Below are 17,678 nucleotides of genomic sequence, written 5' to 3' on the forward strand. Positions count from 1 at the left end.
GCTCAACATTTGGCTGCATGGGTCACTCTTGGCTTCTTCCTCCCTGCCAATTCTATTCTTTTAATTTTCCATGGCAAAAGCCAAGATTACTGAAGTTATATTTAATAAGCTGATGTGGCATAGTGGGTAGCAACAACTGCTCTGCATCCAGACTTTGGACACTTATTTATCAATCCCTAGATGGAAAGGAAGTCCTCAGGCAAAAACTGCCTATATTAGTTTTCTGGGGCTATTGAAACAAAATACTACAAGCTGAGTGTTTTCTCTCACAGTTCAGGAGGCTAGAAGTCTGAAATCAAGGTGTCAGCAATGCTGGGTCCTTGTGGGGCTCTGATGAAGAATATGTCCCATGCCTCTTTCCCTGCTTCTGGTGGCTACCAGCAGTGCTTGGTGCTCCTTGGTTGTTAAGCACATCACTCTACTTTCAGTCTGTCTTCACATGCCATTGTCCCTCTGTGTCTCTATACAAAACTCTGTCTCCTCTCATAAAGACACCAGTCATTGGATTAGGGCCTGCCCTATCCCGGATGACCTGATGTTAACTTGATTTCCAAATAAGGTCACATTCACAGGTACTTATGCTTAGCACTTAAATGTTTCCTTTTGGGGAACACAGTCCCAGTCTTCTCTGTAACCAGTACATCACCGTGAGGTGGAAATGAAGCCTGTCCTTGACTTTCTAAGCTCTCCTGGCCTCACTATAATCATTTGACAGTAGAGCTTTTTAAAAATATATTTTTATTGATTTCAGAGAGGAAAAGAGAGGGAGAGAGATATAGAAACATCAATGATGAGAGAGAATCACTGATTGGCTGTCTCCTGCACACCCCCCACTGGGGACCAAGCCACGACTGCATGTGCCCTTGACTGGAATCGAACCCAGGACCCTTCAGTCCGCAGGCCAACACTCTATCTATTGAGCCAAACCAGCCAGGGCAAGGATTTTGTGTGTGTGTGTGTGTGTGTGTGTTTTTAAATGCTGACCCGAGGATATTTTTTCCATTGAGATAGAGAGAGAAACACTGATGTGAGAGAGGCACATGGTCTGGTTGCCTTCCACACAGCTGGAAATGAAACCTGCAATCTAACCTGCAACCGTGATAATCAAACCATGGGCTAACACTTTAACCACTGAGCAAAACTGGCCAGGGCTTGACAGTAGAGCTTTTGTATAACATTACCACCCCCTTTTTTAAAGATACCTGTTTTGATTTCAGAGAGGAAGGGAGAGGGAGAGAGAGATAGAAACATCAATTGTGAGAGAGAATCATTGATCAGCTGCCTCCTGCATGTCCCCTACTGGCGATCGAGCTCACAATCTGGACATGTGCCCTGACCTGAATCAAACTGTGACCTCCTAGTTCATAGGTCAACATTCAACCACTGAGCCATGCCAGCTGGGCTCCCCATTTTTTTAGGAATAATTTTAGAGAACTAAAGTCTGAATAACAATATCTAAGCATTTTATTTTATGCATTTTATTGAAAACTATTTGCCTCCTAAAAACTGTCCTCTAAATGTTTTCTGAATTTTCTAACGAAAAATATTAAGGACTGCCCTGGTCAGTGTGGCTCAGTTGTTTGAGCATTGTCCCATGCACCAAAAGTTTGAAGGTTCCATTCCTGGTCAGAGCACATTCTCAGGTTGAGGGCTTGATCCCCAGAAGGGGGCGTGCAGGGGGCAGCTGATCGATGTTTCTCTCTTACATTTATTTATTTTTCTCTCTCTCTCCTTCTCCTTTTCTCTCTAAAAATCAGTAAGAAAATATTTTTTAAAAAGGAAAACTACTAAGGACTTAGAATATAGAAATAAATTTTACCTGCACCTTCATTTTCTACTGACCTCATACCATCCAGCATGTCAGCTTTGCATTTATCTGGGCAGATCTTTGGATCCCTGGCCTTTCAGATTACTCCTTCATCCTAGATCTTTGATTTTTCTCAGCACACCTGACTGCTGATGCCACAAGTGCTCACCTGTATTTGTTAAGAACACTGCCCCAAATGTAGTCAGCACACCAGAATTGTCCACGCTGTCTCCCATAGCACAGAGGCTGAAGTGAGCTACTGCTGTAGTACTGCTCACGGATGGAGAGCTGCTGGGCCACCATCACCAGCCCCTCTGGGTTGGAGCAGGAGCTGTGCTCTCTGTGGGTTTTGGTTAAGAGGCACGTCCCCCCAAGCCTGCTCAAGGGGAGAGGGTATCTGGTTACTACTACCAGTATTTATTGAAAATCTGCTGTTTGCACAATACCATACTGGGCCCATGAAGAACATTATGGAGAAGAATGAGCTTCTAACTGCTGGATGCATGGCCAGTAAGGCTGGGCTCATTTGGTAAAAGACACATGGGACTTGGCAAAAGCAAGGATGTTTTCTACATGATGATATTTACTTGACGTCCTAAAACAGCTTTTGGGCTTCCTACCCCAAAAGTAAGCTTACTCCAGCTAGATGTTGTCAGGATGTCAGTTAAATGGTAGATAACCAACTTGTGCAGAATTGGAGCTTTCTCTTTGGCATCTACACACAGGTGTTGCAGACTTGGTCTCTGCCCACAGAGATCTCTTGCAGGACTGTTGTGCCCACAGGGTTATTCAGGTCTCTTGGGCTAATGAGGCTATTTGGGGCCCCACTGTACCCAGAGCCCTTCTGCCAGCTCAGCTTTCCTGACCCCCTTTCATCTTAGGGCAGCAATGGTTCAGGCCTCCAGGATGAGCGCATTACAGACTTGCTGGTGTTTGGCTTCCTTCAAAACTGCTCCAACTACAATTTCCAAAAAGAGCTGCAGGTGTTGGGCCATGACCTATATGTGCCAGCTTGCCTACGGGAAAACCATGATGATGAACTGCAGACCGATGGCAGCCAGTACAGCCACTTTGTCCTGGAGAGCCAGGAGACAGGTAAGCATCGGGCCCAGTCTTTTCTGCCTTGCTGTCACCAGTGGCATTTAGGGAACCAGAGTGCTAGAAGAGACCTTTGGGTTCAGCTCCACCTGTGTGTTGTTAGTCCACCATTGATGTTTGTGTCATGTGATACTTGGTTCCTCCAGTGGAGCAAGCCTAGCTGAGTTTCCAATTAGTTGAAAACCCACTCAGTTTCTTTATAATGACTGTATCTGTATAGCACCTTACATTTATATATATATATATATTACTAGAGGCCTGGTGCACGAAGTTCATGCACGGAAGGGAGGGTTCCCTCAGCCCAGCCTGCACCCTCTCCAATTGGGGACCCGTTGGGGGATGTCTGACTGCCGATTTAGGCCCACAGGGATCGGGCCTAAACTGGCAGTTGGACATCCCCCTTGCATTCTGGGACCGCTGGCTCCTAACTGCTCACCTGCCTGCCTGCCCAATTGCCCCTAACTGCCTCTTCCTACCAGCCTGATCACCCCTAACTGCCCTCCCCTGCCGGCATGGTTTCCCCTAACTACCTCTGCCTGCCTGCCTGATCGCCCCTAACTGCCTTCCTTTGCTGGCCTGGTTGCCCCCAATTGCCCTCCACTGCCGGCCTGATCTCGCCCCCAATGGCCCTCCCCTGCCAGCCTGATCTCATCCCCAACTGCCCTCCCCTGCAGACCTGATCTCACCCCCAACTGCCCTCCTCCTCTGCTGGCCAATTTGGTTCTGATTGGTTGGTTTCAGTGTCAGTCAGTGTCAAAAGCTCCACCTGCTAGGCAGCCATTGGCTCCCCACAGCACCCAGATTTGGTTCTGATTGATCGGTTTCTATGCCAGTCAGCATCATCAAAAGCTCCACCTCCTAGGCAGCCATTGGATCCCACATCACCCAGATTTGGTTCTGATTGGTCAGTTTCTATGCCAGTCAGCATCCAAAGCTCCGCCTCCTAGGCAGCCACTGGCTCCCCACAGCACCCAGATTTGGTTCTGATTGGTCAGTTTCTATTCTAGTCAGCATCAAAAGCTCCGCCTCCTAGGCAGCCATTGGCTCCCCACAGCACCCACATTTGGTTCTGATTGGTTGGTGTCTATGACAGCATCAAAGCTTCGCCTCCTAGGCAGCCATTAGTTCTTCACAGCACCCAAATTTGGTTCTGATTAGTCAGTTCCTATGCCAGTCAGCGTCTCTGGGCCTATCAACGGGGCCTGATCAGAAAGGCGGGGCTGATCAGCAGCCCCGGTGGAGGCCTGGAGAGAAATGGAGGTGATAAAAAAAAGGAAAAAAAAAGAAAAAAAAGAAATGGAGGCGAGGCTGCTGGCCAGACTGGGAGAGAAAGAGAAAGGCAAGTGCTGGTCAAAAGCTGCCTCAGAGGCAACAGATCAGTCCCTGCTTCTCTCTTCAGGCCTCTCTCTGGCCCTGATTCGCAGCCCTCTCAGCAGTCAGTGCTGGGGCACCGCGCCACGGCAACCCAGCACTGAATGCAGGACTGACTTCCCGTTGGTCGAGGCTCGGTCATTACTGATCGTTACGACACAGGGTTTTTATATATTAGGATGGGGCATTGAAGTATTCTGAATATCATTTCCAAATGAGGAAACTGAGGCCCAGAAAGCATAAATACAAGCCCCAAATGACGGGCCAGTCCTCTTTCCTTGAGCTGGGCCCCATCCTCCCATGGTTGCTACCGCCTCTCGGTACATTACAGTTTCCAGACTTCTTTCACCTTTCCTCACCCACATCCTTGTGCTGTCCTCCAACTTCAATTTTTACTCCTCCTAACTGCTGATGCTGCCTTCACTGATGGAGACTATCCCAAGCAGATGGCTGAGAGAGCAAGGCTGGGGAGCATGTTGAACGCTTAGCCATTCCCAGATTAGGGAACAGTGGCCCTCAGTAGTGTGCACATTGGAATTCCAAGAGAAACTTTTTCAAAATGCCTGGTCCCTTGCCCCTACTCCAGCTGCCTGAACCAGTGTGTTCTAGGGTGGGAGACTCTGCTGTTTTCCCTGGTTAGATTCACTGCCTTAAAAGCCTAAGGTGACTCTAAGGACCTAGACCCTAAGCCTCCCTACTTTTTTTTTTTAATTTTTTTTGAATTTTTATTTATTTATTTTTTAATTTAATAAATCTTTATTGTTCAGATTATTACAATTGTTTCTCCTTTTTCCCCCCATAGCTCCCCTCTACCCGTCTCCCACCCCACCCTTTGCCCTTACCTCCCCCCACACTGTCCTCATCCATAGGTGTACGATTTTTGTCCAGTCTCTTCCCGCAACCCCCATACCTCTTTTCCCCTGAGAATTATCAGTCCACTCCCTTTCTATGCCCCTGATTCTATTATATTCACCAGTTTATTCTGTTCCTCAGATTTTTAATTCACTTGATTTTTAGGTTCACTTGTTGATAGATATGTATTTGTTGTTCATAATTTTTCTCTTTACTTTTTCTTCTTCCTCTTCTTAAAGAATACCTTTCAGCATTTCATATAATACTGGTTTGGTGGTGAGGAACTCCTTTAGCTTTTTCTTATCTGTGAAGCTCTTTATCTGCCCTTCAATTCTGAATGATAGCTTTGCTGGGTAGAGTAATCTTGGTTGTAGGTTCTTGCTATTCATCACTTTGAATATTTTTTGCCACTCCCATCTGGCCTGCATAGTTTCTGTTGAGAAATCAGCTGACAATCGTATGGGTGCACCCTTGTAGGTAACTAACTGTTTTTCTCTTGCTGCTTTTAATATTCTCTCTTGTCTTTTGCCCTTGGCATTTTAATTATGATGTGTCTTGGTGTGGTTCTCTTTGGATTCCTTTTGTTTGGGGTTCTGTGCGCTTCCTGGACTTGTAAGTCTATTTCTTTCACCAGGTGGGGGAAGTTTTCAGTCATTATTTCTTCAAATAGGTTTTCAGTATCTTGCTCTCTCTCTTCTTCTGGCACCCCCATAATTCTGATGTTGGTACGCTTGAAGTTGTCCCAGAGGCTTCTTACACTATCTTCAACTTTTTGGATTCTTTTTTCTTTTTTTTGCTTTTCCGGTTGAGTGCTTTTTGCTTCTTTGTATTTCAAATCTTTGACTTGATTCTTGCGTTCCTCTAGTCTGCTGTTGTGTCTCTGTATAATATTTTTTATTTCAGTCAGTGTATGTTTAATTTCTAGTTGGTCCTTTTTCATATCTTCGAGGGTCTTGTTATATTTATCGGCCTTTTCTAGGATATTCTTGAAAAGCCTTATAACCGTGGTTTTGAATTCTATATCCAGTCATTTGTTTTCCTCCATTTCTTTTGTTTGTGATCTGTTTCTTCGTCTCCCCATTTTTCACTGCTTCTCTGAGTTGGTAGGGTAGCTTTGTGTGCTAGGTTTCCTTTATGGCCCAGTGGGTCGGCCTCCCCAGTTAACCTGAGGTGGACACTCTTGGTGCACCCCTTTGTGGACTGTGTGTACAGCCTTGTTGTAGTTAAGTCTTGATTGTTGTTGGTATCACTGGGAGGAATTGACCTGCAGGCCAGTTGGCTGTGAGGATCAGCTGTGTCTACACTGGGAGATTTTTGGTGCTGGAGACAGCCTTACAGGATTAGACTTGCCAGATTGCAAAAGCCTCTGTGCTCAGCTTGGAAGGGTGGAGTCTCAGGGCGGAGCAGACAGTCTTGGCTTCCCATCATCCCTGCCCTTGTGCGCGAGTCTCTAGACCTTTGCCTTCCGTGGTTCCTGAGTTTCCGCCTTACAGTCCAGATTTCCCCCGTAAGAGCGTGGGTCCCCAAGGCTCGCCCGTAACTGCGGTTCAGTGCAGTCAGAATTGGGTTCAGTGCAGTCAGGAGCTTCCGACTCCCTTCCACTAGGGATAGCCTGTGGTAACCTCCTTAGTCAGTCTTTGTGCGCACTCGCGCCTCCAGACCCCTGCCGCCGCGGCTCCCCTGAGTCTCCGAGTCTCCGTGAGCCTTTCTCTCTACCTGACAGTCCAAACTCCCCTGTATGATCCTGGGTCCACAGGGTTTTGCCCGGAACTGAGGTTCAATGCAGTCGGAACTGGGGTTCAGTGCAGTCCGGGCCTTCCTTCCCCCTCCCGCCAGAGAAAGCCAGCCAGGCACTCCGCCGCCCTTCCTCTCTGCGCGCGCGTGTCTCCGTACCTCAGCTCTTTGCTGCTCCTTCTCCGTGAGCTTTCCTCTTTCCTTCTAGTTGTAGAATTTCCACTCAGCCAGCTTTTCTGTGGTTCTGGATGGTGTCTGTTCTGTCTTTTAGTTGTAGTTTTGAAATAGTTGTGCAGGGCAGCAGTTTAGATGCTCACCTATGCCGCCATCTTGGTTTCTCCTCTAAGCCTCCCTACTTAGGAGCAGGACTGAAATCCTGCTACCCTTACATCTCTGGGTTTTTGCACTGCCCTCTGGTGGCCTTGAGGGAGACCAGCAGCCCATCCAGCCTTGGGACCCCTAGCTCTGTCTCACAGCTGGTGGGATAGGGATGTGTAATAAGAGTTCCCCACTAGCCAAGGTGTGCCAGATGTTAGCTGCCTTAGAATCCAGCTAGCATGTCTTCTGGCCCTAAACTGGAATAAGAGCACCTGGACCCTTTGGGGAAGGTTTAGGAAGGGAGGGGCAGGAATGGCTTTGCAGGCAGAAACTGCTAGTAGGAGTAACTACTGCTAGAGGCTGTCCCCTGGGCTCTCCTTTGCTGTTCTGTACCATCCCTTTCTTGTAGACTGGAAAGCCTGGCTTGACTCAAATGGCATTTTCAAAACTGATTATGAGGCTGTACACTTAACCTCTCCCTCTGGTAGTAAATACCTGACAAGATTTGGAAGAAAAGGGCAGAATAGAGGCTCTGGCCACTACCAATTTCATGGTGAATTTATTCACTCAGCTGCACACAGATGAATCAGCCATGACTCCTGAAGTTGCTGAAATGGGAGAAACGCCTAGGGAAATTAGTGAGGCAGAGTCAGTGCTGTGGGATCTATGGAGAAGGTAGTGAGTACTTCATTCTCTGTGGGAAATAAAGAGAAATTTCATGGCTGCAATGGAATTGAGCTGAGCTGTGAAGCTGTGTAGTTTTGCTCTGGAGATTGGGAAGAGGGAATGGCAATAGCTTAAGCAAAACCCTGAAGATCAAAAGGCCAGGGCCTGGGAAAGGTCCTGTGAATAGTTGAGTTTAACTAGAGCATTTGAAGGGAATAATTGAAGTTCAGGGTGATTTAAGGCTGGGTGGTAAATTGTCACTTCAGCAGAGTTGAGCATCTAGCAAATTCTGAGTAAAAAAGTGATGTCATATTGATACTCATGTGCCACAGTGAGGTAAATGAAACACCCAGGGCACAAAATGTAAGGAGGCACTCACTCCTCTCAATGCCCTCTCATCTTCACCTCTAGGTGCTTTGCTAGCCCAAGTATACTGTGGAGAGTGGACTGGAGGACAGTGAAAATGGGGTGAGGAGAGACTGTAATTGATGATTAGCACAGTTTCAAAACATAAAGAGGCCATCAAGAGTGCTGATGTTGCTAAGGGTGTGAAAATGCTAAGGAAACATCGATCACAGGCAATTGAGTGGGTTAAAAGAGGGAATGATTTGGGGATTTGGAATGGATTAATTCAATTTACATTATTTTTAATGGGGAAAAATGATGTTTTCGAACAAATTGCTTTTGAACAACCTTCTGGAACAAATTAAGTTCAAGAAGTGAAGTTCCATGGTATAAGATTTAATTGGAAAAATAACAATAGTTGGCATTTATTGAAAATTTACTAGGAGCTAGGTACAGGGTTCATTCACTTATTCATTCGTTCATAAAATTGTTTATTTAGCATCTTCTGTGTGCCTTGCATTGTTCTCAGTACTGCATGTTTGGCAATAAACAAAACATTAAAAAATCAGAGCCCTGAGAGAACCAAAATGGCAGGTACTCGCTGCCTCCTACAGCCACATCAAAATTACAACTAAAATACAGAGCAACCGGAAAACCAAGATGGCGGCATAAGGTATACACCTGTACGTGCTGCCTCTCACAACCACACCAAAACAACAACTAAAAGACAAAACAACTATCACCCAGAACCACGGGAAAGCTGGCTGAGTATAAGTTCTACAACTAGAAGGAAAGAGAAAAGCTCATTGAGACCGGGTAGTAGGTGCAGAGGCGCGGAAAAACAGTGGTACGGAGGCACTTGAATTGGGCTGGTGACTGGGTGCGATGTTTTTTTTTTTTCAATCAGAAGGGAGATACAAACCCCAAACTGCTCTGAACTCCAGTTTCCGGTGAGACTCTGGGGACCCAGAGTCCTAAGGGGAGAAACTGGACTGTCTGGCATCAGGTCGGAAAGTGAGAGTGGCTTTCTCGCAGAGGCGCTCACAAGAATCATTGTTTACTGCACTGGGGCTGGATGCAGGGACACAGAGACGCAGAGATGGCTGACTGGCAGCCATCGCTGTTTGCTACGCCCTAGTGATTCCCTGAGACCCCACCCCACCCAATTTACAAACCCACCCAAGCTTTTGCATATAAATGGCCTGCCCTTTCACAGCTTAACCTAACAAATTGCAGCTGGGTCAGTCAGCTCCAAAACTTCCAAACCCCAAACAAAGAGGAGAAATCTATAGATCTTACAATAGCTCCTGCTGGGTGGCCTCAGACAGTAGCTGACTTGCACCTCCTTGGAGATCCAGGAGCCAGTGTACCTAGTGTCAGTGTGAGATGACACCAGATTTCAACTCCTCACATACGTAAGTGACACACTCAAGAGGCAGACTCAGTGAGCACCAAAGCCCCACTGAAGCAAGTCCTGCCCCATAAGGGTGTCTCCAGCACAGCAGTTCTTCCATTATAGACACAGCTGATCCTCACAGCCAATTGGCCTGGAGGTCAGTTCCTCCCAGTGTACCAACAGCAATCAAGGCTTAACTACAACAAGACTGTGCACCTAGCCCACAAAGGGATGCACCAAGAGTGTCCACCTCAAGTGATTGGGGAGGTTGAGCCATTGGGCCCTATAGGTCACCTACCACACAAAGCCACTCCATCAACACAGGGAAGAAGCCAAAATGTGGAGACAAAGAAACATGTCATGAATGAAAGAAAACTACTGGATATAGAGTTCAAAACCACAGTTGTAAGGTTACTCAAGAATCTTCTAGAAACTGCCAAGAAACTTAGTGAGACCTCCGAGGAACTTAGTGAGACTTTCAAGGATCTTAATGAGAATGCCAAAAAAAAAAAAATGGAAAAGGACCAGTCAGAAATTAAGCATACACTGTCTGAAATAAAGAATAATATACAGAAATCCAACAGTAGACTAGAGGACCCCAAGAATCAAACCAAAGATTTGAAATATGAGGAAGCAAAAAACACCCAACCAGAAAAACAAAAAGAAAAAAGAATCCAAAAATATGAAGCTAGTGTAAGGAGCCTCTGGGACAACTTCAAGCGTACCAACATCCGAATTATGGGGGTGCCAGAAGAAGAGAGAGAGCAAAATATTGGAAACCTATTAGAAGAAATAATGACAGAAAATTTTCCCTACCTGGTGAAAGAAATAGACTTACAAGTCCAGGAAGCTCAGAGAACCCCAAACAAAAGGAATCCAAAGAGGACCACACCAAGACACTTCCTAATTAAAATGCCAAGGGCAAAAGACAAAGAGAGAATCTTGAAAGCAGCAAGAGAAAAACAGTTAGTTACCTACAAGGGAGTAGCCATACGACTCTCAGCTGATTTCTGAACAGAAACTATGCAGACCAGACGGAGTGGCAAGAAATATTCAAAGTGATGAACAGCAAGAACCTACAACCAAGATTACTCTACCCAGCAAAGCTATCATTTAGAATTGAAGGTCAGTTAAAGTGCTTCACAGACAAGAAAAAGCTAAAGGAGTTCATCACCACCAAACCAGTATTATATGAAATGCTGAAGGGTATTCTTTAAGAAGAAGAAGAAAAAGGTAAAGATAAAAATTATGAACAACAAAGTGACAACAAATACATATCTATCAATAAGTGAATCTAAAAATCAAGTCAATAAAAAATCTGATGAACAGAATAAACTGGTGAATATAATAGAATCAGGGGCATAGAAAGGGAGTGGACTGATATTTCTCTGGGGGAAGGGGGCGTGAGGGGTGCAGGAAGAGATTGGACAAAAATCTTACACCTATGGATGAGGACAGTGGTGGGGGGTAAGGGCATGGGGTGGGAGGTGGGGAATCAGGTGGAGGGGAGCTATGGGGGGAAAAAAGAGTAACATCTGTAATAATCTGAACAATAAAGATTTATTTAAAAAATAAAATAAAATACAGAGCAACCATCATTCAAAACCACCTGAAAGCTGGCTGAATGGAAGTCCTCTAGCTAGAGAAGTAAAGAAGAAAGCACACTGAGACTGGTAGGAGGGGCAGAGGTGTGGAACAGGCTGGAACAGCACCCACGTGGGCCGTTTGTTTCATCAGATTGGAGATCGTCCCTGTGGAGAAGCAAGGGGTCCCAGCCCCACACCAGACCCCCAGGGTTCCAGAACTGGGAATAGAAGTCCCCGTAACTAAAGCTGTAGAAACAAGCGGGGACTGGAGCTCAGTGACATGGAGGCTGCTGGAAACCCAGAAGTTCCTTTTAAAGGGCTGGCGCATGAACTGAACTTACAAGGTCCTGCTACCTCTGCCCCAGCGCCAGGGTGAGGCTCTGGAGGATCCAGACTCATACGAGGAGGAACTGGATTGTCTGGCATTGGGGCAGGGACTCGGGAGCAGCTTTTTCCCAGACAGAGGTGCTTGCAGGGGTCATTGTCTCTGTGCCGGGACCTCCCCCATCGCAGAGCTGACTGGCAGCCATATCTGACCTTCCATCAGCATGTCCCACACTGTGCCCTCTGCACTGGTGATTCCTTGAAACCCCCCCTATCCAATTTGCAGTCCTATCCAAGCTGTTTGCAGTGGCTTTTGCATGTGAATGGCCTGATCTGGCTCAGGCTTCAGACTTTGCTAAAATCTCTCAAACATGCTGCAGCTATCATGCCCCAAACCTATCAATAAAAGGCCCAAGACCCTGCACTAACATAAGCCTGCCTTACTTTACAGCTGGGCCTCCCCTGCCCAAAACAAATAGCTCCTGCAGGGTGGCCCCAGGCAGTGGCTGACTTTGCACCTCCATGGAGGGCCTAGAGCCAGAGCACCTGGTGGACAGCTTCAGACCATAGCAGATTAAAACTCTACACATCCACAAGCAACACACTCAAGGGGCAGACTCAGTGAGCACCAAAGCCCCACTGAAGCAAGTCCTGCTCCATAGGGGTATTTCCTGCACAGCAGCTCTCCCACTATAGTCACAACTGGTCCTCACAGCCAATTGTCCTGGAGGTCAATTCCTCCCAGTGACACCAACAGAAATCAAGACGCAACTACAACAAGACTGTGCACAGAGCCCATACAGGGGCTCACCTAGAGTGCCCAGCTCAGGTGATTGGGAAGGCTGAGCCAATGGGCCCTACAGGACAACTACTACACAAGCCACTCTTCCAACTCAAGGAGGCATAGCAGCTCTACCTAATACATAGAAACAAACACAGAGAAGCGGCCAAAATGAGGAGACAAAGAAACATGTCACAAATGAAACAAATGGAAGAAAGCAAAATTTTGGATATGGGTTCAAATCCATGATTATAAGCTTACTCAAGGATCTTCATGATACTTTCAAGGATTTTAGTGAGAATGTCAAAGGCATGAAAAAGGACCAGTCAGAAATTAAGCATACACTAACTGAAATAAAGAATAATATACAGGGATTCAGCAGTAGAGTAGAGGAGTCTGATGATCAAATCTATGATATGGAATATGAGGAAGCATAAAACACCCAATCAGAAGAGCAAAAAGAAAAGAGAATCCAAAAATATGAAGCTAGTGTAAGGAGCCTCTGGGACAACTTCAAGTGTACCAACATTCTCATTATGGGGATGCCAGAAGGAACAGAGAGAGAGCAAGATACTGAAAACCTATTTGAAGAAGTAATGACAGAAAACTTCCCCTACCTGGTGAAAGAAAGAGACTTACAAGTCCAAGAAGTGCAGAGAGTCCCAAACAAGAGGAATTCAATGAGGCCCACACAAAGACACATCAAATTAAAAGGCCAAGGGCAAAAGATAAAGAGAGAATCTTAAAAGCAGCAAGAGAAAAGCAGTTAGTTACCTACAAGGGAGTGCTCATATGACTGTCAGCTGATTTCTCAACAGAAACTATGCAGGCCAGAAGGGATTGGCAAGCAATATTCAAAGTGATCAATAATAAGGACCTACAATCAAGAATAGTCTACCCAGCAAAGCTCTTATTTAGAATTAAAGGTCAGATAAAGAGCGTTACAAACAAAAATCTAAAGGAGTTCATCACCACCAAACCAGTATTACAGGAAATGTTGAAGGGTATTGTTTATGAAGAAGAAGAGATAAAAAATATGAACAATAAAATGGCAACAAATACATATATATCAATAATTGAATCTAAAAATCAAAATAAACAAACAAGAAATCTCATGAATGAAATAAATTGGTGACTAAAATAGAACCAGAGGCATGGAAGCATGGAACAGACTGATGAATCTCAGAGGAAGGGGAGAAGGGAGGGGGGAAGAGATTAACCAAAGATCTTACCCATGGACACAGAGAGTAGCAGGGTGAAGGCCTGGGGCAGGTTGGGAACCATGTGAAGGGAGGATGTGTGGGGTGGAGGGAGAGGAGGAAATTGGTAATACTCTCAACAATAAAGATTTAAAGAAGAAAAAAGAAAAAAATGTAGAAAAAAATCAGAGCCATTGTGAAGTTTACATTCTGGAAGGGAATCAGACAAAGACTACAGACAGACAAACTATGAAACTGTGGTGTCAAGGAACGTAAAGGTGGGAGTGGAAGAGGGCATGTGGCAGTGAAAGTGGGGTTTGATCTTGGACAGAGTGGCATTTGTGTAGACCCAAGGAAGTTAAAGAAGAAGCCTGCTCTCTACAGAGGCCAGTGTAGCTTGAGAAGTGGGAAGAGTTCCTGTTAGAGGAGCTGGGCAGATTGTACAAAGCCTTCTAGGTCAGAGTGATGATGGAGGTTTTACTGAGTGAGATACGACTGGGGAAAGCAGTGATCCCCATAGCTTATAAGCTTAAGGAAGAAGAAGGTAGGAGAGGATGTGTCAAGGTTTCGTGACCAGGGATTGGCAGAGATGGGACTCTAACTCGGTCTGACTGCAGAGCCTCTTTCCTAACAACTTCTGAGTCTGAAACCTGTTAGATGATGGGATACATAACTAGCAGCCTTAAGACTTTTGCCAGGTTCATGCCTCAGGTGCCCATAGTCATGGGTGCCACAGTATCACTGATCCTTTTTGTGGGCAGATGTTGAATCTGTATTCAGGGAGAAGTCTGCTTCTTCAGCCAAACTTCTGCTCATTCAGGCCCATTCTCTGGGGACACCCCCTTTCCCCCCAACCCGCCATGGTGTGCTGTGGAAGTAGGAGCTGGCTTTGTTTTAAAGCAGAATTCCTTCCTTTCTGCAGTGGGGTGCAGTGGGATGAGGGTGTAGAACAGGACCAATGTCTGAGTCTGCTTTGTCTTTGCTGCTCTTGCCTGAACATTCAGATTCTGAGAGTCAAGACGAAATCATCCAGAATATCGCCAGGCAACTTGCCCATATAGGGGACAGGATGGACTGCAGCATCCCCCCAAGACTGGTGAATCACCTGGCAATACAGTTTATGAATGGGAACCTGTCAGAGGAAGTAAGTGAGAAATCCTTTGGTGCCTTTTCTGGGTTAATTGAGAAGTGTGAGGGCTTTTTGCATTGTCAGTTTAACCAACAAGGTCTGCCCTCTGTCTGCTATCAGACAGACCAGTGTTCAGTGAGGTAACTCAATTCATGACTGTCCACAAAAGCATTGGAAATAGAAATTATAGCATGGTTAATTGTCTTTCAGAAGAATTAAGTTATTTCACATTTAGGAATGAGTCAAAGAGTTTCAGGATAAAAGCCTCTAAAAAGATGAACAAAATGTATATGACTCTTTCAGAAATAACTTTCTTCAGTTTTAGGGACCTGAATAAAAATGCCAACAGAGAACTTTAAGTCACCCAGGTGTGACAGGAAAAGCAACATGTTAGCCTCCTACTCTTGGCTTCATAGTTGTAATCCACATACTAATACTTACAGAGCTTCTATCAATAGCCAAGCATTGTGGGGATACAAAAATAGGTCTAAGACACTAGGAAACTTAGTGGGAGAAATACCCCAAGGTTTTTTTTGACTACCAGCTAAAAATGCAAGTACCTTTCACTACATAGAAATGTATTAATCCTCCAAGGTTCAATCAGGCCAGGTCTCCTGCCTCCAAGAAGGCTTATCCCCTCTGTAGTGGTCTCTTCCCATATGATGGTCTCCCCAGCTGTCACAGAATCTGTAGCATCCAGTGATGTTCTGGGACCTCTCCCACAATGTTAACTCTCCATGAAAGTAATGAGCCTGCAGGCCCTCTCAAGTCTAATGTTCTATGGTGTGCCTGTTCCAGGTGGGAATATCACATGCAGCCCCTACTCCCTCCCTCTAGCGAGTAAGGTCGGCACCAGTAACTGGGCATGCGATATCTTGGGTAGTTAACTAATTCTTGATTTGAAGTGCTTCAGAGGTAGGGAATAACTTGGCTTCTCTAGTTCCATCAGTGTTGAGTGTGCACACAAGATGCGCAGTGACCACGCGTTTGGTTAATGAGTGTCCCACTCCAGGGATTAATCTCAGTCTTTCCTTTCCATCTCCTCTCAGAACTAAATTGTTTCTCATTCTCTCTTCCAACCACCTTAGCTATTTAGTAAATACTTCCTTGTGAAATGAGAGCATGTTTCTTCATGCTTTCCACTGGAGGACTACTTTTCATTTAAGAGGGAAGAATATTAGTGACCTAGCCTTCTGTTTTCACCTCTGTACAGGACAGAAGGGAGTGCCTTGCTGCTGCCCTGGAGCAGGTCATGCAGACTTATCCTAAAGACATGGAGAAGGAGAAGACTATGCTGATGTTGACCATGCTGTTGGCCAAAAAGGTGGCCAATCACACACCATCCTTGCTCCGTGATGTCTTTCGCACAACAGTGAATTTTATTAATCAGAACCTACTCACCTATGTGAGAAACTTAGTCAGAAATGTAAGAACCAGTGATGTCAGCTCCTTGGCATTTCACTAAATCCTCTTGGTGTCTGCCTACTCCCTACATCCATTTCCCTCTAAGGTCAGGAAACTCAGCAGAGACCTCTGCTACTTTCCTCCCTTTCTTCTGCTTCTGATGACCAAACCACAAGGAAGGCTGTTATAAACCTTCCTGTTCAGGCAAAAAGGCTTGGTTTTGCTTTCGTGAACAAGAACATTATGTAGTAGGAGGTGGCAATGAAAAAAAAAGCTTTTGAGCTTTATCAGCTTCATTTTCTAAAAAATATATTTTTTAAAATTTATTTCAGAGAGAAAGGGAGGGAGGGAAACATCAGTGATGAGAGAGAATCATTGATCGGCTGCCTCCTGCATGCCCCCCACTTGGGATTGAGCATGCAACCTGGGCATGTGCCCTGACCAGGAATCGAACTGTGATCTCCTGGTTCATAGATCAACGCTCAACCATTGAGCCATGCTGGCTGGGCAGCTTCATTTTTTTTTTAAGGTTTCTACTGTCATTGGGGGAAGGCTTATTTCATACTGTCCATAGAATTGTACTAGTGTGATATAGGTGGTATAGACACTTAGAGCATGAAAGAAAGTGGCTGAGGGATCCAAGCTGAGCATCCCCAGATTTGCTGTAAACTTCACCTTGTCACAAAAATAAGTATAATTAATTTCTTTAAAAACATGCTTACAAAACAAACAAATGAAAACATGCTTACTAAGAAAGATGAAGGTGCTGAAACCGGTTTGGCTCTGTGGATAGAGCATCGGCCTGCGGACTGAAGGGTCCCGGGTTCGATTCCGGTCAAGGGCATGTACCTTGGTTGCGGGCACATCCCCAGTAGGAGGTGTGCAGGAGGCAGCTGATCGATGTTTCTCTCTCATCGATGTTTCTAGCTCTCTATCCCTCTCCCTTCCTCTCTGTAAAAAAATATCAATAAAATATATTTAAAAAAAAAAAAAAGAAAAAAGAAAGAAAGATGAAGGTGAGAGAGACCAAAAGGAGAGATAAAAAAGCAGGGAGGAGAGGTTATCTAAAACCTGTCCCAGAAAACATCTATCCATAACCAGGATATTAAGTCACAGTTCATTATGTTGCCCAAGAAGGCTAGACAGTCCTTAATGTCTGCTGCTTCAGTTTCATAAAGCCAACTGAATGTTCAATGGGTATATCTTTTCTCTAAATTTGAAAATATTAGTATTTGGGATTTTATGTGTCAGAAGCATTACTCAGGCATCCAACCCTGTTAAAATTAGTGATAAACCATAAAAGCTTTCTCGATCTGTTTTGGACTTTAGTTATACCAGCATTTTGAAACAGGAGAATGAATATAAATCTCAAATCAGGTATTGAACCATGCTGAATTGTTGGAAGCAGGTACACCTGAGAAAGTTCCTGGACAGTGTTCAGCACCCACCACCCAAGGGGAGTAAATGGGCAAGACATCAACAGCAGTCTGTATTAACAGCTTACCAAATACTGAATGGCTCAAACAGAATCTTGATTCCTTGGACCCAAGATATCTCTTGGCACCATAAGTGACCCAATAGATGGGAATATCCACATCTCAGCACCTTGAAAGTCTGTTTTTGCAGTTGCTCTCATGGAGCAAAACATAGGATGCAAGGATATAAGGA

General features: G+C 45.2%; 2 protein-coding genes across 26 annotated transcripts in view; one reads left to right on the forward strand and one right to left on the reverse strand.

Moving 5' to 3' along the window:
* BID (BH3 interacting domain death agonist) overlaps positions 1–17,678 on the forward strand; it is a 57,988-nt gene that overhangs the window by 38,664 nt on the left and 1,646 nt on the right. For 11 of the 23 annotated variants that reach the window (XM_080658723.1, XM_080658742.1, XM_080658727.1 and 8 more), the window contains 3 exons: positions 2,689–2,902; positions 14,482–14,621; positions 15,820–16,032. In XM_080658723.1, coding sequence (XP_080514849.1) covers positions 2,689–2,902; positions 14,482–14,621; positions 15,820–16,032 — 567 coding nt within the window. Of the gene's footprint in view, positions 1–2,688; positions 2,903–14,481; positions 14,622–15,819; positions 16,206–17,678 lie in introns of those variants that run through there. The other 12 variants (XM_080658736.1, XM_080658740.1, XM_080658737.1 and 9 more) reach the window with 3 other exon arrangements.
* BCL2L13 (BCL2 like 13) overlaps positions 1–17,678 on the reverse strand; it is a 304,446-nt gene that overhangs the window by 20,233 nt on the left and 266,535 nt on the right. The gene's annotated exons all lie outside the window — the stretch shown is intronic.

This window comes from Plecotus auritus (genome assembly GCF_963455305.1).
Source record: "Plecotus auritus genome assembly, chromosome: 3".
NCBI classification, from domain to species: domain Eukaryota; kingdom Metazoa; phylum Chordata; class Mammalia; order Chiroptera; family Vespertilionidae; genus Plecotus; species Plecotus auritus.